This window comes from Notechis scutatus, chromosome 1 (genome assembly GCF_049901735.1).
Source record: "Notechis scutatus isolate UNSWTSFEM ecotype Mainland chromosome 1, rNotScu1.2, whole genome shotgun sequence".
Lineage (NCBI taxonomy): Eukaryota > Metazoa > Chordata > Lepidosauria > Squamata > Elapidae > Notechis > Notechis scutatus.
This window is the reverse complement of record NC_142009.1, coordinates 104,763,303-104,785,514: the sequence shown is the minus strand read 5'-3', so window position 1 is coordinate 104,785,514 and position 22,212 is coordinate 104,763,303. Positions and strand designations below refer to the sequence as shown.

The following is a 22,212-nucleotide window of genomic DNA, read 5'->3' as shown; positions in this document are numbered from 1 at the left end:
TAGTGTATAACAGGAATCTGCAATCTGTGGTTTGTGGACTCTTCTCTATAGCTTTTTAACATTGTTTTCCATGTCCCTTTAATGGTCACTGCCTTAATTATGCTGGGGAATAGGCTGTGCAAGGAGACCACCACACTTTAATCGGATTCTTCACAGTTCAGCAAGCAGCTATTTGGTGGGCTGTCAATAATTCAATTGTGTTAAAGATGGAATGCAAGGAAAGTCATCTCAAAATAACCTTTATCAATGTTGATGGTGGGGAGAATGGAATGCAGTAAGAAATTCTGTCCCTTTCATTTAATAATTTTGATCGTTTCCTAGATGTTTGTTATAAATCATGGTGACAAGAATGATGGACTATGATGATGGACTAACATAAAAACTGGTCTTTGCATTTGTATTTGTATGTGGATGTGGTATGCAACATTAGATATATCACAAAGCTTTAAGTTATGAAAACAATTTTTTTTCACTTGTCTTCTCCCTACAGAGAGTTTTTTTTTCTTTTCTTTTTTGGCTCCTTTGTGCCAGCATGTACTCCTGTTAACTTCCTGAACAAGTCCCTGCAGTTTCTTGGCATGTAGATGATTACTTTTGTTTGCTACTGAGGGTGGAAAGAGAATGACTGGCCAATATTATCCAGTGGACTTTATGTCTAAGGCAAGACTAGAACTCATGATATCCCAGTTTCTAGCCTGTTACATTGACTATTATGCCAAACTGCCTCTCTGTCTATGAAAATAGTCATAGGGTAAAAATCAGATTCAGCTACCTATAGAAAAGAAGAAGCCATTTTGATTTTGCTTCTCCAGTGTACTCTATGCAGAAGAGGCAAGTGTCTGTATACATGGTCCCCCAACCATCATCAACTGCATGTGTATTTTAAGGCCAAAAATGTTCCTGATGTATCCTACATGGCCAAGAAAAATATGTAACCTGTTAGAATTCTTCAGAGTTAAATTGCTTTCCACACATATAAAATCACTGTAAAGTTTAGACATTATTATTTAACATTCAATAAAGTCTTGAATGTTCTGAGTTATTCTATGTCAAAAAGCAACAACCAGGAACATTAAAAACAAACCATTTATTTAAAACTGAACGGTTATTTTTAACAGTTACATAAATTACACAGAATATGGTTTCACAAGGGGAGAAAAATCAAAAATTTTAAGTAGGGAAAATATTACAACAGGTAAAAAGGAATAAAATCGCCAAAGCATTCAAATAAGGCCATAATTTTTTAATAAAACAACAACAATAAAATTCCCCCAAGATCCGTATTCCCTTCTTTTTCAGTATTCCAGTGCTGCTAAAACTACAAGTCCTGTACAGATGTAATCAAGGCAGTGGTTACAAGGGTGTAAATCCTTCAAGTTCATCTCATATTCCAGGTCCATTGAAATGTTGGGATTGCAGTGCCAGATGGATGAACACCCCTTTTTCCAAGTTTTTCAGCATTAGCAATGTAATATAATAAAGCTTATTAGTACATGCAGTTGCCCTTGAAACTTCAGACTTAATTGCCTTCATAACTTAAAATTCACAAAGTGCACAGTTAAATGCCAGAAAATGTAGTCTGCTACTCTATCAACAGCTGCCCATGCTTAATACTTAATGGTCTACTGGAGCAAAATGACGCTCTTTTTAAAGAACTGTCTTCACTGTAAAACATTTAGTTCCAAAGATGTGCCAACATTTTTTGAAATAAAAAGTAGAAAAACATAGATTATATAAAGAAAATACAAAAACACTAGGAATGACCAAACATTTTCAAAGAACAAGCACCACAATGGACACTAGGCATTCAGTTTTGTAGCATATAATCGTTTTACTCCAACCAGTCAACTTCATCAAATTCTGAATCATCTTCTGAATCACTATATTCCACAGCAATGCGGCGAGACAAAATGGTGGCAACGTCATTTTCAACACGCTCATGTTTAGCTTCTTGTTCACGTTGTTCTTCAACCTTACGCAACTGAATACCTAGAATATCACCAAAAAATTATAAATAACCAACATGTATTTTGCAAGCTATCTATATTAGGCATAGCAACATGGACTAATTTGTTTTCCATAAGAATCTTTAATTAACAGCATGCACTTTTATTACTTCCTTAGGAGTACCTATTAATTTTCTGGTTCAGGTCAGTGGTAGGATTCAATTTTTTTTACTACCGGTTCTGTGGGCGTGGCAGGGGAAGGATACTGTAAAATCTCCAGTTAGAGGTGGTATTTGCCGGTTCTCTGAACTACTAAATATTTCCGCTACCGGTTCTCCAGAACTGGTCAGAACCTGCTGAATACTACTTCTGATCCAGGTAGTACAACTCAGAAGTCTGAGAATACATCACAGGCACTTTCAACAAATGACCACCAATGAGATAATCTCAGTCATAAAACACATGTTTACTAGGAGGCAAACTTTTAAAAATTGATCCCATCATTTCCTCTAGTTTACCAAGATGCATTCTATTACTTCACCTTACCTTTCTCTTTTTTGCTAATAACAAAAAAGACAAAGATGGCAACTTCCGAACAACTGAGCCATCAATACAGTCAATTTTCTATAAATGCCTCTGGACAGTACAGTCCTCAAAAGCATTCTTGGAAATAAATATCTTTTTTTAGGCTGTCAATTTTTTTTTACATATTATCCAGTCTCTTGCAGGTGACCAAAACCATCTGTTAACTAAGGGGTCCCCAACTTATTGCCTTGTCTTAGCAGGCTTATGTGTAATTTTGACATCATATCTTTAAAAAAAAAAGCCTGTCAGGGTTGGTATGGATGATCACAAAGCATTTGCTAGAAGAAAATTGGGTACAGTTGTTCTCTATTATCCTTTTAGCTTCTTAGGATGTTCTCTAAACACTTCAACTATTCCTGTTTTTCTGAGTTGCTGGGCACACTCTCAAAGTGAATGCTGAGTTTCAGCCCCTCAATATTTTATTTTCTGAGTTTGCCTCAAAGGTGCAACAGAGGTACTGTTAGTGCAGAAATGCCTGAGGCTGGTACTGTGCTTTGCAACATGCTAGCTTCCAAAATCTATTTATTTATTTTAAATGGAAAGAATAAAAATAATCAGATCCAACTGAGCGAAGCATCGAGTTGGAGAGGGAACCAGCCTCAGGTGCTATGTTGTGTACCTTATAACATTAGGCATCTTGTTTGGGACATACAAGCTACTTCAATAAAGAAAGGAGGGGAAATTAGGGAAATTATTAAGTTATTCTTTAATTAAGGACAAAAATGAATGAATATAAAAATGCAATTACAAAAAATAAGATTATTCAGTAATAGCCTTTCTTCATAAATTTTAAAGTAGAATATCCATACTTTATATTAATAATACACCAATTTTATTAATGTAAATTGTTGATATACAAAATGTTCCAAGGTCTGGCTGCTGCTGATTTAAAAGTGAATTCATTAAAAGTGAATTCACAATAGCATGGGAAGCAAATTACAGTGAAGTGGTTTGATAAAGTAAGATAACGGATATAGATTATTATTATAGAAATTTAATAAGAAAATATATTTCAGTAGCTTCTTTGATAAATAGTCACTTCTTTACTGTAAAATTTACTGGAAAAAATGCTGTATAAATTGCAGCCTTAGAACAGACTCGAACTTTCTGGTTCTTTCAAAACCAAGAATATACCACGTTTATCAGAATAAACCAATTCTGACCAAGGCTCCTGAATTTCAAATAGTCTAAAACAGAAATCAGAATATACTTTTATCTAGTTGTCTGCTTTTTATTTCCCAATTATTTAAATTAATAAAAATTAAGCTCTTCTGTTACTTGTGCTAATGATTTCAACCAAAGCACAGTAATATGGCTTTAATTTTTTTTTAAAAAAACTTGTGAACAACAGAAAGAAAAATCAGAGAGCAGCTGTTTGGTATGTTAGAACATGCATCCATTATATACTGATTTTTGTTGTTGTTATAACTTAATACTATAAAATACACTTGTGGGACACTTTCACAGATTATGTTCTCAATACTGTACTGTGTGGAAACCATTTTAGCTAACATTTATGTAGTTATAAACTCCATCCAAGGATAAATGACTATCTAACATCAAGTGAAGGTTTTTTTTTCTTAAATCCATATAGCAATTTGCTTAAGATGACATGCTGAGTATGCATACTTTAAAAAAAACATTAAATCTGCAAAAAGAATATTTGTTTCATCCAGATAGCTAGTACCTTTTCGTATTGCTTCAAGGAGGACACTTCTGGCATCACTGATGACGGGTAGTGTTGATGGGTGCCGTTTGGGTTCAGGAACAGGAGTGACTTGGGATGGGGATGGAGGCATTATGGGAAGGTGAGGGCCTGGGACAGTAGAGCTGGGCGGGTGAGAAAGAGTCGAAACTGGTGATGAGGGACGAACACCAGGAGGGGGCAGTGGAGGAGGCGGAGGCGGCGGAGGGAGTCCTTGAATTTCACTTGGCGGAACTGGAACGGGTTCGCAGACTTGGGCAATTCTAGTGATGGGAGGAGAGGGTTGCACTAAGGGAGGTGCTATGGGAGGTGGAGCTGGATGAAGAACTCCGGGAGCAATCTGTAGTGGTGCAGGGGGTGGAGGGACAGCTGGAGGTTGTAAAGCAGTGGTGGGAGGAGGGGGAGGGGGTGGCACTGGAGGGGGAGGTGTGGAAGTCATTGCAGATCTTAATGAAGAAGTAGATAGAGCAGACGGAAGAGGGGGAGGAGGCGGGGGAGGAGTGGGACTCACAAAGACTTGAGTTCTGCCAGCAGCAGGTGATTGAGGGCGATTTTCTGTCAAAGCTGCAGTAGAGCTGGGATAAAAAAAATACTGAAAATAAGTACAATTAGAAGAATAGAAATTAGTTGTAGTCACATTCTAAATATCAATAATAATTTCAGAACATGCAAATGTTTTGAATGTGCAATCGGTCATTCTTGAGCCAGTTCGCAGGGTTTCCATATCTAATATTTGTTTACCATTTTATTTTTGAAATTGTATTACAAATAGGTATATTGCTAATTTAAAAATAAATGATATATTTATTTGTAATTTTTTCCTGAGGTGTCACATAATTGTAGTTTGGTTGGCAATATAGAATAAAGAAAAACACATGTAAATGAAACTAGAGTTTAATCAGTATAACTATTATAACATAGCACTAAAAAGACAAATCTGTCAAATTATTTTGTTACAATAATTAAATAACTGACAATGCATTGCTTAACATGATGATAAAATGTATTAAAACGTTTAAGAGCCCGGATGATGAATGCCCAGCATTAAGAATAAATTATTACAAGAGAGGCAAGCTTCTCTTTTGAGAATACTCCACAAAAGGAGTGTGAAACACTGTCCTTCCTCCTTATGGTCAGTCTCTGCACTTCAGAGTGAAGCAGAATTTGGAGTGGAGTTCTGTAGATTTTACAGCATGTGTAAAAAACAGCCGCCCAACATTATTTTTGCAAGCCTCAAGAGCTTCCTCCCAAAGATGGGGCCAAAAATATTGGTCCTTTTTCTTGCATTTTTAAAATAATTGCATAGGGTTTGAAGTGTTCCTAGAGACATCATTATCACTGAAGATCAAGCAATCTTTTTTATTTGCTTATTGCTAACTTTATATAATAACATCTTTCCTCCAGGAACTGAAGAAAATGTACATGGTACCCTTTCCTCTATATTTTCCCAAAAGCTGAAAGATAGAGATGGCTCAAAGTCAGCCAGTGAATTTCATGATTGGGAATAGTGTTAAATCTAGATCATCTCTATCTTAGTCTGATGCCTTGACTATGCCTAACACAGGTTACTGGTTAGTAACAATCTATATTTTCAGTTGGTATGCCATCAGGGCTATCTAACAATTTAGATTTGAAAAATAAAAGGACACATGGACATGTCACTCCTCAGCAATTGTTTAAAAAGGCTACCATTTTTCCTTGACTTGGGCAACAACTGAGCAATCCCAGAAAAAGGTGACTCTAATTAAGGAGATGCTGATAATTGAAGTCTGCTACCTATGTGTGGACCAAACCACTTTTACCTTTAGAATCTGGATCACCACACAATTCTAGTAGGTATGTCTTTTCTTTGGCGGATAACCTAATGAAAGGGATTTACACGATGGTAGTGAATTGTTCCAATTACTATGATATGCTCTGCAGGTAGTCCTTGTTTAGTGACAATAGGAACTGGCAACTTGGCTGTGATATGAAGCGTCCCTAAATGAAAATGTGATTGTGCTTACAATCTCAATTCAGCTTTCCTTTGCTTACACACTTGCAAAGGACATATATGCAAAAATTGGTCACTAAGTTAATTTTTCACCACCAATCATCAAAAGTTCCTATATGAGGCAGTACGTTGTAGCTCAACAAGGATTACATGCAGGTGAATTTCAGGTTTTTTTCCTCCTCTTTTCTAGTTTTAAACTGAATATGTCACTTTCTAGAGGTTTTATATGATTTTATTACTTTTGTTTGGATGACTATAGGTGTTGAACTGGCTCATAAATAATGGCAATGAATTTACTGAATAAATGCATAGGAAAACCTCTAAGAACAAAGCATATTAAAGAGCATCAAAGTACTCAGACTTATCAAACAAGGAATAGGTATTTCATGGATTTTTGTTCCTGTAAAGTTTTCTTTCTTACTTACTTCTTTATTTTTTACCTACAACTTATATCAGTGTCAACTATTACCAAGGTTCTCTGGCTGTTCATTTTAAGTGCTTCTTACCTAACACAGGGTGGAATGGGTTTCACATCTCCTCCTCCATGCATTGGTGGAGGTGGGGGAGGTTCATGGGGTCTTACTAAAACACGCTCTTCTGCCCTGTTAAGAAGTTCATTCATTTGGCTGTACGGTAATGCAGAAAGAGAATAGGGTCCATCCATGTGTTCCACATATGCCTGTGGTCTGAACAGAAATAAATCCCATGCACATATGTTAAATTCATTTTAGTCTCTGATTTCACTGCCATTACAAGAAAAAATATTTCTCTCGAAAGGAAAATTAGCCCACTATTTCAATACTTATGAAGGAAGACGGTATCAAACCGTTAGTGATAGATGGCCAACATGGCAACTTAACACATGACAAAGAAATATACACACCTAACACCTTGTTTTGTAACTGTCACAAACTGTGAACACTGAAGATGTGCACTGAATGCAGGAACAGAAATTTTAAATTCCGTTTTGCTAACTCCAAAGCAAATAGCAAACCATCATCACCACTGCTATTATACACACATCCACATATAAGAACAAGAGGGGGTTGTCTGGAGAGTAAGGTATTCAAAAGCTCTCCCTGGAGAATATGGGAAGGAAGACTGCAAGTCCAGTCATGAATATAAGGTGGCATGACAGACAGCAATGATCTATCACGGCAATGTCAAATTATGGACCCTTCTAGAAAATTACTCCTAATTATAGAACGTACAGATGACAGCTAACTTGAAATTCATACCAACAATATAAATGGGCTAGGATCAAACTCTAAGTTTAAAAAAAACCAAACAAACCTGGTCTCAAAATGGGAGGCAGGACCATTAGCAATTTCAATATGCTTATGTAAAAGGCTGGCATCATCATCCGCGAGTTCTGGTCCCTGGGCTAATTTCTGCCATTCTCTGCGCCTGTCATGAGGAGCCCGTGGCACTTTTTCTGGTTCATGAGGACGATCGAGGTTCTTCTGCTATTAAAAAAAAACAGAAAACCTGAGACTGAAAGAGTTCTGCTCAGCACATAACAGAATCCTCCAGAAACATCCATTTTCTTTTCATTACAACAAGGATATAACATTTAAACTAGACTGTCAGTGATAATTCCTTCACATTTTTGTCATTCATTCAGCAATATAAGATGTAAGTAATAAACAATATAATTCAGTAATCATTGAATTATTGTGCATAATATAAAGAGACAATCTCTCATATTATATTTACTATAAAATACTGACTATACATATACTGACTATAACTAAAAAGTATGAACTAATGAGTTTAAGATTACAAGATGCTATAAGGTTTATGCCTTATTAATGCCTACGAGAATAAAATATAAAAATCTAGAAAGTATAAATTTATAAATTTACATAACCTAAAATTCCCTAAGATAAAAAACCTAATCAAATCAAAATATTATGCATTTCTACAAAAACTGAATATTAACAAGCCACTAAAATGAAAATACAGGACATTCAGAATCTTCACTTTTGTCAATTTTATTATGCTGCAGCCTGATTCTAGTTACTGAAATTCCTTTTTTTCTCATTAATCTACATTCAGTATCCCATGATAAAGTGAAAACAGAAGTTTAGAAATGTTTATAACTTTATTAAAATTTATAGACATTTATATAATATATTTGTTTTCTTAAGTTTTTGCAGGTACTTTATATATATATATATATATTATATAATATATTTGTATACATTATATAAAAATATCAGGCCAGAAACGTATTAATAAGGGAGATCAGAGCAGCAAAAAGAAGCTACTCTGAAAAGTTAAGGAATCAGTTCTCAATAAATGAACCAGCAAACATTTGGAAAACTCTTAAAAACACCACCGGTTACAGCAAACCACCTTCCTAGGCTGAAGGAAATCAACAACTAGCAGATGACCGGAATGTGTTTTACTGCAGGTTTGAAAGGAAACTACAGCCACCTATCTCCACAACCCCCATCTCAGACACACCAACAACACCCAAGCCTCCTACAACTGACCCCATCTCAGTTACACCAACAACAGTTAAACCTCCTACAACTGACCCCATCCCATTGGGTTCACAACCCCTGGTGATCACAGAAAAGGAAGCGCAAGATCTATTTCACAGACAAAAGCCAGGAAAAGCACCAGGCCCAGACAAGGTAACTCCTTCTTGCTTAAAAAAGTCTGTGCTGACCAACTGGCCCCCATCTTTACCCAAATCTTCAATAAATCACTAGAGATGTGCTATGTTCCTTCTTGTTCAAACACTCTACTATTATCCCAGTGCTGAAGCCCTCCATCAAGGAACTGAATGACTACAAACCAATTGCTCCAACATCTGTAGTTATGAAAACCTTTGAAAGGCTAGTGCTGTTCCTCCTGAAAACCATCACGGATCCGTTGCTAGATCCCCTGAAATTTGCATACCGAGCAAATAGATCGATAGATGATGCTGTTAATATGGCTCTGCACTACATCCTACAATATCTTGATCTCCAAAGACCTACGCAAGGTCTTCTTGTAGACTTCAGTTCAGCATTCAATACTATAATTCCAGACATTCTTCTAACTAAACTAAACCAGGTAGTGGTACCTGAACACACTTGTAAGTGGATCATAAGCTTCCTAACAGACAGGGAGCAGTAGGTGAAGCTAAGCAGAATCGTATCAGATACCTGTACAATTAGCACAGCTCCCCCAAGGCTGTGTGCTCTCTCCACTTCTCTTCTCTCTCTATACCAATGACTGCATCTCAAATGATCCATCTGTTAAAATACTGAAGTTTGCAGATGATACAATAGTGTTTGGTCTCATTTGAGACAACAGTTAATCCACATACAGATGGGAGGTTGAACAACTAGCCTCATGGTGCAACTGGAACAATCTGGAACTGAACACACTCAAAACCATAGAAATTGTGGTAGACTTTAGGAGAAACCCTCCCATACTATCATCTCTTTCAATACTAGACAACACAGTATCCACAATAGAGACCTTCAAATTTCTAGGTCTATCATATTCAAGACCTAAGATAAGACACCTAACATCAAAAATGTCATCAAAAAAGCACAACAAAGAATGTTCTTTCTGTGCCAACTCAGAAAGCTTAAACTGCCGAAGGAGCTGCTGATACAGTTCTACAGAGGAATTATTGAGTCTATCATCTGCACCTCTATAACTGTCTGGTTTGGTTCTGCAACCCAACAGGACAGACACAGAGGATAATTAGAACTACAGAAAAAACAATTACTACCAACCTGCCTTCCATTGTGGTCCTGTATACTGCACGAGTCAAAAAGAGGGCTGTGAAAATATTTACAGACCCCTCACATCCTGGACATAAACTGTTTCAACTCCTTCCCTCAAAACGACGCTATAGAGCACTGCACACCAGAACAAGGACAGTTTTTTCCCAAACATCATCACTCTGCTAAACAAATAATTCCCTCAACACTGTTAAACTATTTACTAAGTCAGCATTATTATTACGATCTTCTCGTCGTTCCTATCACCCATCTCCACCCACTTATGACTGTATGATTGTAACTTTGTTCCTTGCATCCTTATGATTTATATTGTTTCCTAGTATGATTTGATTGCTTATATGTACCCTATGACTACCATTAAGTGTTGTACCTTATGATTCTTGATGAATGTATCTTTTCTTTTTGTGTACACTGAGAACATATGCACCAAAGACAAATTCCTTGTGTGTCCAATCACACTTGGCCAATGAAGAATTCTATTCTATAAAGAAAAAACTGAAATATCACATTGGCATAAGTATTCAGATCCTTCACTCAGTGTTTAAGCACCTTTGGCAGCAATTACAGCCTCAAGTCTTTTTTGGGTATGATGTGACAAGCTTGGCACACCTGGATTGGGTTTTTTTCTTCCTTGCAAATCCTCTCAAGCTCAGTCAGGTTGGATGTGACTGTCAGTGGACAGTTATTTTCAGGTCCCTTCAGATAAATTCAATAGAGTTGAAGTCAGAGCTCTGGCTGGGCCACTCTAGGACATTCAGAGAGTTGTCCCTAAGCCACTCCTGTGTTATCTTGACTGAGTGCTTAGGATTGTTGTCATGTTGGAAAGTGAACCTTTGGCCCAGTCTGAAGTCCTGAGTGCTGTGGAACGGGTATTCATTGAGGATATCCCTGTATTTTGCTCCATTCATGGAGGCACCTGAACTAAATTTCAAGTGTTGTTGCAAAGGGTCTGAATACTTATGCCAATGTAATATTTCAGTTTATTTTTAATACATTGACAGACATTTCTAAAATTACATTTTCACTTTGTCATTATGAGGTGCTGAGTATAGATTAATGAGGGGAAAATGAATTTCAACAACTGTAGAATCAGGCTGCTGAATAACAAAATTGGCAAAAGTGAAGAGGGTCTGAATACTTTTTGAAGGCACTTTATGTATATTAAATACTTTTATCAATTAACATGTCCTAGCTAAGGGTCCTGCCATATTTTATATCCTGTCACATGGAACTTATAGTTTGAAAGCAATAACAGCTGTTTTCTGGAAGCAATAAATGGATGTAAAATTGATCTGAACATGCTGGTAGTCGTAAAAGTAATGGGTACATAAATGTAGTACAAATGTCTTGGTAATAATTACAGTAGAAGATAATGTGTTCAATAGTTTTGACTTGGCCATCATCACAATGACACAAATATTCCATTAAGGAGATTTTCCTATGCTTTCCCTGTAGAACAGTCAGGTGAAGGATAGGGATAGGAGTTTAAGTGAAAACTCTTTTGTGTTTATGAATTTCTAACTGCATAAAATATGTTGCAAATGTTACAATACCATTTGCTTTTTACTATCTATTTCCATTATAAGTGCCTTATAAGCAATCTAGACTTGGATATGCCACTTAAGAATAAATAGGAAGAGATAACCTAAAACTAAGGAAGATAATTTATTCTCTTCCAAAAGGGTCAGTATCTCTATACACAAGCATTCATAGGCTATCAATATTTATTTTTACTACTTTGCAGAAAGACTTTTCTCATGATTATAAAAATATGTTTTAATCGCTATGCTAACTCTGATAGCAACGGGGATAATCCTTTACAAGCCAAAATAGCAGGGACATAAGAATCCATTCTATTTCCCATTATAGAATTTATCATACAGGAAACAAAACTTCTACCTGAGAGTCAAGAGAGAATAAAATATATCATAGGCCTCAACTGATGGAATAAAGATTCTTTTTTATCTATTGTGCATATCTTTCCTTTTTTTATATGAAACTTTGATTTTCCGGAAGGCATTTCTACTACTTTTGCCAGTTCTTAATTTATTATTCAAATAAGTGTTACTATGTTTAGGAAATTATATGATTTTAATGGCTGCCTTAATGGGGCTACTTTTGTTTCATTGTGTCATTGGTCAAAAGCAGTATCTTTTACCTTCTGTTTTCTCTTTTCCTTTCTTTTATCTTCTGTATCTTGTAACATCTTTTCTTTCCATAGATCAAAGAAATATGAAGGATTTGTGTAAAATTTTAAACCCTCTTTTCCATCATCTCTAAAGACAAAGCAACATCATACAATGTTATTAAATACAGATTGAATGATAACATCAGAGATTATAACACCCTCATCACTAAATGAAGAATAGGAAGTTAGAGAAGGGATAACTATAAATTAAGATGAAAATTTTGAATGGCTAATGAAATGATATGATTAGATTAAATTGTTCATATGTAAAATATATGACAAAGGAAGATAGACAATGAATTAAAATAAAGAGACTGATACAAAGTAATTTATGACAATATAAAGATGAAAAAATGATAATAGACAATGAAGTGATGCTGGAAAGTTGTATTTGTGATTATGGACATGATTGATTTAAAATGTAAAACACCTAAACCACACTGTTCTTGCAAAGATGTATTTAAATAATTAAAAAATAAAAACCTTTTTGACAAAAAAATTAGATTAAGTTAATTCAATAGTTAACCATATCTGAGGACAATAACAAGTGAACCCAAATTTTAAATTATTGAATACACAAATCATGGCAATTATTTCATCATATGTCTAAATATTTAAAGGCCATGTAAAATTCATTATGTAATGCCCATTTAAATTCTATTATTTATTTTGTAGATTTTGAAAAGGAGCTTGACTGCTAAGTTCATTGCAGAATTTTATGCACTGATTTAACAATCCATTAATATATAAAATCATATATGAAAAATATAAGGAAAAGGTGAACTTAATAGAAATTAATGATTTAAATAATTTGTTTGAAAGGTGATTTTGGTTGCAAAGTTCTAATCATATGGTTTGATAAAAGTTAGCATTTGAGAATGGAACAACATGCTTCATAATGAGGAAAATGCACTCAGCAGATGCTCATTGGCTGGATGACTTTGGACCAGTCCATTTCTCTGTCCAGCCCACCTCACAGAATTGTTGTTGTGAGGAAAAACAGGAGAAAGGAGTATTAGGTATGTTTGCTGCCTTGAGTTATTTATAAAGTAATAAAGGCAGGATAAAAATCAATCAATCAATCAAAGACTTTAATCCAACCTCTAGTACAAGCTTAAGCATGATAAGATGTTGTACATTACAGCTTGCTGTACATGCTTTCCTTGTAGAAAGTTCCATATGAAATCCTTAGCATTTCCCAGTAAGACACAAAGAACTGGGGGGATGGGGGGAAGTCCTCTAGACATTGGCAGTGCAGGATTAGCTAGGACAGGAATAAATATAAATCATTTGCCTATGTATTATAAAAGAATATAACCATGATGAACAATCAAACAAATATATGGCAGGTAATCTGGATAGTCAATTATGTAGTCTTAAAATTATCAGTTGCTCTAATAATATGTGAAATTTAAGTTGCATAGAATTAGTTGTGAGACTTTTGATGAAAAAGAATTGGGATCTCAAATGAAATCCTTGAATTCAGTTACAGATTTTTGAAAATTATTATCCAAGTAATGCATAGGGTATAGATTTTTGAAATGATAACCTGTAAGGAGTAAGGATGTCGAGTGGTGGTGGCTGTTCACATGTATCATAAGTCTCCTGCAAAGGGATTGGAAGACTCTTGCGGTCAAAGAGCTGTTGATCTTGAGTTGTGGAACTTCGGAAAGCTTTTCTCATTGTTATATCTTGCAGTGAAACTAGAGAAAAGATAATTATTTACATAGTTAATGTGTTATTAATCTCTATATTCAGTATTGAAGCATTGAAGTGGCCACATACTTTGGAAGCTATGCCAGCTATGCTAAGTCTTAAAGTTGCCAAATTTGGGGACCCCTCCTTTAGGAAGATCTGTCTCCTTTAATGGTTCAAGGAAAAGAATGTTAAACTCACAACAATATGCTTTTCAGAGCAATGCTTTGAATGCTTCTACATAGTCAACTGCAATGACAATTATAATTCTGTAAAGTGGAAGAAAAAAGCCAGTCTGGTGTAAGGCATTATACTAGAAATCAGCACAAAGCTACTCGGGTGACCTTGAGCCAGTCACTGTCTTCTCAGCCCTAGCAAAGAGGCAAAGGCAAACCATATCTGAAAAAAAAACCTTGCCAAGAAAACTGTAAAAGCTTGTCCAGGCTCTCTGAGAATTGGACAAGATTGAACAGGAAAAAAAAGTGGAGGATTCTGTGCTCAATATACCTAGCAGAAGTAAGGCAATGATAATTCTGAAATTAGAACTAAAATTGCTATGAGAAAAGAATGTGAGCAATGTGAAATTGGAAATTAACAGCTTAACAATGATAGAATAAGCTGCTACGGATTCTTTGAATGTGGTTCTGAATTGGCTGAGTAGCTGTCACTACTTTATTATTTTTATGCAACATGTTGTTAAAGTTTAACATATAATTTAGACTACTGGCATCAATGATTTTTCCCAAATTGTTTCCTCAAAGCTGATCAGAATTGATTCTTTATAATGGCGTACATTTTTCTAGTGGAAGAAATCTTCCAAATGAATAATTAACTACATGCAACAAAAGAATAATATAATGGGAAAAAGCATATATGCGTTACAAGGTCATTTATCAATCATGCTCTTGTTTCTTGGATGTGGCTTACATCTAATATTGACTATAAATTCAGGTAGTTAACAAAACTGAACACACATTTCTGTTGCCCATAATTTATTTAATTGAAATTAATTAGTAATGTGTGCATTAATCTATAACTGCATGTTTCATGAAACTGAATTAAACTGATCAATTTTTGTGAAAGCAATTTTGTGGTGGGCACTTGGGTTTAACTGATAGGAACTAATAAACTGGGGTTCTATAAACTAGTGTGCCCTAAGGAGACCATATAGGTATGTCAGAAGTTATAGTTCAACATATTCAAAAGAATATCATAGTGGAAATGCTATGATAGCTGGTAGGATTAAATACTTCTAATGCTTTCCATCTCTGAATTTATTGATTCTAAAACTCTTAATTGAGAAAGTCCATACATTTCTAAGAGAGAAGATGAATTAAAATGGTCCTGGTTTTGAATGAAGTTATGTAAGTTTGGTACTGGAAATCTTGGCACATTAATACTGCAAAATACTGTAAGTGTTTTTTTTGTAATTAAAATGATTGCAATTATAATTAAAATGATAGAGTAATCATGCTAATTTGTTTCATTTTTTTTTTCAACCTTTTTTCCATGTTTAGGATGGATAAAATTTATAAAACTTAGGGGAACATTTCCTTAAATTCTTTCTTTTTTTTATGAAATAGCTGAAATTTCACTGGTATGCTTTTGAGTAACCAGATCAGTGATTTCAGATAAACCAAAGCAAAAATTTTAGAAACACATTTGCAGAAACTACCTTAAAGTGTTTAAATATCTGGAGTATTAAGCTCTACTGATTAACTTTCAATTCCAAGTTCCCATAGTTTCCTGCTGCGATTATGCCAATAGCTTAATCTAAGTGTGATTTATGCCTCCTACACTTTTTTGAAAAATAGAGTAAAATAATTTTTAAAACATTATTTTAAAATATATAAAATATAACATAAAATTATATTATATTTTAATATCCTGTCTTTCCTCTGCAATCGCCAAATAACATATATGGGCATCTATCTCCAAATTTTCTCTCCATAGTAACACTTTAAAGGGGCTGCTTTGTGCTTTTTTATTTTTATCTTTTGCCGTGCAAAACTAGTCTCATAGGGTCCAGAAACATGGCACAAAGGGGGTTTGGCATGTTGTGGCTCCTTTAAGCTGCTTTGTGCGGGGGTTTTTTTTTTGGTTTTTTTGGCTGCTCAAAGCCCCATACTGGTAACCAGACTGGGTAAATTTCAGCAGCAGGAGCAAGAATATGGTAGCAAAGGTGAGATGGGACAGCAGAGCACAAAGTGGCAGGGATCTCAAAGTGCAGGGTGGTGAAGGCTATTGGGACTGGGCTGGGGTAAGATGACACACTTACTTAGGCTTAGAGCTGGGAGGGACAGACCTCAAAATGGCTTGGATTTGGGTGAATATTCACTTATTTACCTGTGATTCTCAATTAATGAACACAAGGGGGTGCCAAGTTTTCCATTTTAAGTCAGTGAAGTTGTGTGATTTTTGCTTTATGGCCATACCAATTTCTGGTAGCACTCCCAATCCCAATTGTAAGGTGACTCCCTATATTCAAGCAGCTCCTACATTACTACTACTACTACTACTACTACTACTACTACTACTACTACTACTTCTCCTCCTCCTCCTCCTCCTCCGCCTTTCAGAAAGTCTATCATTTCAACAAGACTACATTCATTCAAAATGTCATAGTTTTTCATAAACTTTGTCACTGGTTCTTCATTACCACAATTCACTAGTATATTATTAGTATATTACTCACTAATATCACTGACTTATGATTTTCTATTGCATTACAATTACTGCTATCTTTATATTGTGCTTTTTCCTGAAGGAGCCCAGAGCAGTATACAGAGGATCTATCTACCTTTCTATTGATAAGCTTCAAAAATGTAACAACACTGTTTTTTCCAGGAATAGGGCCACAGTGGCTACCAAGTCAAAGCTGATCCCAGGGCTTCCTAAATACCACTACCAGTTCAAGGATTATATCCAAGTCATGAACATAATTTTATGGAACAAATATATTCATATTCAACTAGTTTTGTGAAACTAGTTTTTTAGTTTTGTGAAACTAGTTTTATGAAACAGAGAACCACCACTTATATTTTTGGATCAAATTTCAGTTTCTTCCTCTTCATCTAATCAATTAACAACCTGATGAGTTTTTACAAATCAGTATTTGTTAGCCCTGTGCAGGACTCTCAGCTATGGCATGTATCAGTATGGCAACTGCTTTATGGCAAATTTCACTTGAAATCTGCTCTCAAACACAGCTAACTGAAATTTGATCTCTCAGAACACAGATTATTCAGTGGGATACCGAAAACAACTTTTACATGTTCTCAATCATGTATTTTATGTTCTCAATGGCATATTTTAAAGGCTGTTTATACTGGTTTGCTTTAGATTTATAGTGCAACATCTGCTAACTGGAAATAATAGATAAAAATGTCTTCAGGACCAATATTTTCAAATGATAACCACATCTGGTACAAGCCATAAAGTAACACATCTACTATTTTTGTAAAACTCACGCTCTTCTTCCTTTGGATCAAGTTGTGTAACACTGACAGATAAACGATCCACACGTTCTTGTAAGGAATTCACTCGGAAAGAAAAACTATGCGCCTCATTGAAAAGTTCTCCAAAGATATCTTCTGCATATTTACCTGCAAAAGGAAGTTTTTTTAAAAAAATAGGGCTAACGATATGAACATGCTTCAAAGGACTTGGATCGTTGTATCATACTTCCATTTTAAATATACATCATATAATAAAAATAAAAGCTTAAAAAATAAAGATAATGATATCTATATTGGTTTATTGCATTGAAAGTAACAGTTTTGTGGCACTTAAAGCTAACATCCAGGAGAAATTTCAATAAGTATTTTTATTGGAGTCCTGTATATAGTTACACATGAAATGCCCATTAATAGCAGCTTTCTCCAGTCCTTAAGAGCTTGTATGCTCATAGTCCAAGAAATATCCTATTTTTCTCAATAATTATCCCAGGTGTTTTTTCAGGTGTAACAGTTAAGCATCTGGTGTTTGTTTTCCCCATTGGTCAGAGCTCTAGGTGTTTAGAATTTGAAACCTGCATAACTGCTATGCATTATGAATGAAAATCTGTAGAAATGTTATAAATGAAATAAAATGGATTCCAAAACTATTTTGATCAAGAGAAAGAATGGAATGTTCATGGTAAGATTAATGCAACTAGAAGTGTAAGCATATTACCACAATAATAAAATAGCACTGAAGTATAGTGGTTACTTATTCATAATTTCATACACATAAGTAAAACCCTCCCACAAATACTGAACATCTAGCAGCTTTAAATATAATTATTTTGACTAATCAGTTAAGTATTTTACTGAAGATTCAAACAGAATTGCTAAATATTTGAAAACCTATTATAGCTTCTTCTATTAGGAATGCACAAATATTATTTCTTTTTTTAATTATTGCCTCTAATATTTGGTTCATTGTGTTCAACCTTTTCCTGGTAGAATCACTTTGTTGATAAAAAGTTATTTAATGATTTAGTTGGAAAGAAAAGAAAGATGCAAGAGTATATTTCAAAATCTTAATTTTAAGGGGAATTTTAATTTATTTATCTGAGAAAAACCTTTGAACTTTTGCAGATTTAACACATATAACATATGCACGTGCATGCACACATACATACAAGCACACACACACACACACACACGCACACAGAGAGATATTTTTAAAGCCACTATATATCTGGGTTAAAATTATATATATATATATGGTACTTATCACGAGTAGCCTCATAATACTGTTTCAAGAAATATTCACACTTTTCACTTGAAGAGTGCCTAGAGAGGTAGTGCTCATTATTACAACTACTACCTTGTCTCTTACCATGCAAAATGACCTACAGATAGAATAAATAATAGATAGAATAACTCAGGAGGCAACTATAGTTTCTGGACCATGTATAGGACAATCCACTTAAGAGTAGTTGAATCTTGAATTTGATATCTTCTCAGGATACTTGAAACTTCAACAAATAATGTAGTCATGAGGCTCAAGATAATTATGTTAAAAATTCAATGAATAATCCATGTGGTGATATATTTGTTTCACACATGCTGCTCCTTGTTTTAGTTTCCGTAGAGAGAGACTTGGATTAAATTTACAAATGCTGCTTAGAATCATACTTAGTGACATTTAGAAACCTACATAAATTGGCAGAAAATGTTCAAAAATATTAATTCAACAGCAAAAGTGAAGAATGTTCTATTCAAGCTTTGCATAAGACAATGCCCATTGGTCTTAACAGCAGCAACAACAAAAACACTCTGTGTGCTTAGTGCAGGTCTCTTCACTAAAAAACAGCCCCACCCAGCAGTATTTTCCAAAATGCTATCAGGCTATATGATTTTTCCTGCAGAGTCCAGCATCACTGTAAGCATAGATTTTTCTAACTGTACAGATATTATGCATGTATAAAATATTCTAAGCTCAGAATATCTATTTCAGATGTTTTGGGCTCAGAATAAAATGGGTTTTCTGCCTAAACCTCAATAGATTCCCTGGCACAAGACTGGAAATCCAAAGGAAAAACAAATGAAATAGAAAGCTTATCCAAGCTAATAATAAACGTAATATCCACACAGCACTAACTTCATTTAAGGACAACTATGGGATTCTTTTTATTTCCCCTTTTCTTCTTCATTTACAAATTATTTTTCCATTGACTTGCTGAATAGAATCATGGCTCAGTATCAGATTATCATGAAGATCAGTTAACAAAGTAGGAAAGAGAGAGAGAGAAGGAGAGGGAGACAGAGAGAGAAGCTAGACGAGCCTGATTTTTTTTCAGGAGGGGGGGAGGGAAGCTACTATTTTCTCCAATTTGGGTGCATCAAGCCATCAGTGATATGATCAATCTTAAATAACTTGCAGTGTTAAAGAGCATGCTAGCTAAGATAATCAACAGAGAAAATACAGGCTAACTAAAAGATAGAGAAAATTTTTAAAAATGCACTTGATCCTAAAATGTCATTAAGGCAAGTACCAGGACAACATTCTTTCAAGATTACACAGCCAAAATACAAAATTTTGAAAGCCCCTTATTCAGTAAACTTCTATTATATCTTAAATAGTAAGAGAGCCTTAGAAAGGTATCTAATAGCAATGTAATAGAGGGAGGATGCTTTACTTTTGAAGAGCTTTACAAATCATAACCAATGTTCAGAATTTAGCGAGGGAGACCATGTGATACAGGTTTTTTAATATAGTACAACTAGACATCCCTTGATCCAATGGGTCATCCTTTCAATGATATTTCTTTACTAATAGAGAAACTTCTTTGGCACCAAAGGATATTAGTTGGAAGATGCAGTTGAACCGACTTATGTTCTTCCTGAACTTGCTTACAATAGATTTATCATTGTTATCTAAATTTGGGTGTTTATTAGATAAAGGTTGCAGGCTGCTTATCCTGATCTTTCCCTTCATACAGCAGAAATTGGCAGTTTCTCCAAGAATAGAAAGGCATGATAAATGGGGGAGATTTTGGCCATGACACCAACATTAGCAGAAATATTACATTGTGCAAGGCAAGTATTTTGCCTTCTTTTTTCTCTGTTGAGGAAAAATAGGATACAGATAGGTGTGCACATATGTGTGCCAGAAGGGCCATATAAGGCAATACAAACTTGTTCTTTGCCTGGTCTCTGTTTGTTTCCCAACTGCTTTGAAAGAAACACAGATTCAATCACAACTGAAAAAACATACATTGATTAAAAACTATAATTGTAATTATTAGTCAGTTGCTAAGAATCTCTTTCTGGGAAGTTGTCTAAGCATGCATAATTTCCATTTTAAATTAATATTTAGTGAGATTAATTTACTACACTTATTACAGTCTCTTTCAAGTCTAGATTTGAAATTAAAAATACTTTGATTTTCTGATGGGTGGAATATGATGGGAGAAATATTCTAGGAGAATACAACAATTATGAACCTATTAATTATGTTTTATATGCACACACACATACACAAAATATGTATAGATATAGATATATATAGACATAGATACACACACACACACACACTGTGTGTGTGTGTGTGTGTGTGTGTGTGTGTGTGTGTGTGTGTGTATATATAGTATTCAGCTTTGTTCGGGAATTTTCCCAGGTCATTATAGTTGTGCTTTTAAAGCTGTAGCAACGTTTTGGCAGAATCTCATCTGCCATCATCAGGCTCATGTATTGGGTTCGTCTTTGTCATTTGTGTGTCAGGTTTTTGCAGCTGTTTCTGTTTTAAATTTGGTGCTAGCCTCATGCTTTGTTAGAATGGTGTTTTTTTCATCCTGATTGGTTGGGAGTCTTGGTCTGTGTTTATTGGTCTTGGAGTTTGCTATGTTCTGCTTGATTGATGTTTCTAATATCTTCTGTCTGTTTTGTAGCGTTTTTTTTGTCTTGATTAGCTGGCAACGTTGTGTTTTGTGTATTGGGGGCTTTTTGTTCCACGTGTAGTTCTTTGATCATTTCTTCCATTCACCTGAAGACAAGCTGCGCTGAAAGCCCCCAAAACAAAGCACAAGGCTAGCACCAAATTTAAAACAGAAACGGCTGCGAAAGCCTGGTTCACACAATGAAGACGAACCCAATACACAAGCCTGATGATGACAGATGAGATTCTGCCGAAACATCGCTACAACTTTAAAAGCACAACTATAAAGATGTGGGAAAATACTCAAACAAAGCTGAATACCATACATATAAATACTCACGAAAACATAAGAAAACATCTGTCTCTGTCTCTCCCTCCCTCTCTCTGTCTCTCTCTGTCTCTGTACATGTGTGTGTGTGTGTGTGTGTGTGTGTGTGTATATATATTTGTTTTCGTAGATTTTCACGGGTATAGGTATGTAGGTCTAGGTGTGTTCGGGTCTTTTCCCTTGTAAGATTAAGAGTATCTTGGCGACGTTTCGGTGAGGTCCCACTCGCCATCCTCAGGCTGGTGCTTTCGGCTTCGTGCCAGTGCAAGCAGTGCAAGCAGTATGTATACACACACACACACATGCATCATGCATCATGCATGCATATGATGTGTATACATCATATATATACACATATGTATCTTGGCCAAGATACTCTTAATCTTACACAGGAAAAGACCCAAACACGCCAAAACCTGCATACCTACATCCGTGAAAATCTACGAAAATAAACACATACGTATATGTATACATGTATTATGTGTATTCTCATACACAAAATATACATAAAGGAAGTTACACATAGCACATTTTGTTAAATACACAGGGGATGGGAGAATAATATTTTTTTTTAAATTAAAAGTGAACATAATGAAATGGGATTCAGGTTAAAGCCACACAGATTTGTCATATGAAATTTACCTTTAAAATAAATAAA

General features: G+C 35.1%; 1 protein-coding gene across 3 annotated transcripts in view; it reads right to left on the bottom strand.

Annotated features, from left to right (window-relative positions):
• Nucleotides 1-1,183: 1,183 nt before the first annotated feature.
• The window catches only part of WASF1 (WASP family member 1), a 71,260-nt gene continuing 50,231 nt past the window's right edge, over nucleotides 1,184-22,212 (bottom strand). For 2 of the 3 annotated variants that reach the window (XM_087942382.1, XM_087942389.1), the window contains exons 3-9: nucleotides 17,332-17,466; nucleotides 13,716-13,869; nucleotides 12,137-12,254; nucleotides 7,523-7,695; nucleotides 6,736-6,915; nucleotides 4,219-4,811; nucleotides 1,184-1,989 (exon numbers count right to left, since the gene is read on the bottom strand). In XM_087942382.1, coding sequence (XP_087798508.1) covers nucleotides 1,832-1,989; nucleotides 4,219-4,811; nucleotides 6,736-6,915; nucleotides 7,523-7,695; nucleotides 12,137-12,254; nucleotides 13,716-13,869; nucleotides 17,332-17,466 — 1,511 coding nt within the window. In that variant the 3' untranslated portion in view covers nucleotides 1,184-1,831. The remainder of the gene's footprint in view (nucleotides 1,990-4,218; nucleotides 4,812-6,735; nucleotides 6,916-7,522; nucleotides 7,696-12,136; nucleotides 12,255-13,715; nucleotides 13,870-17,331; nucleotides 17,467-22,212) is intronic. The other variant, XM_087942395.1, reaches the window with a different exon arrangement.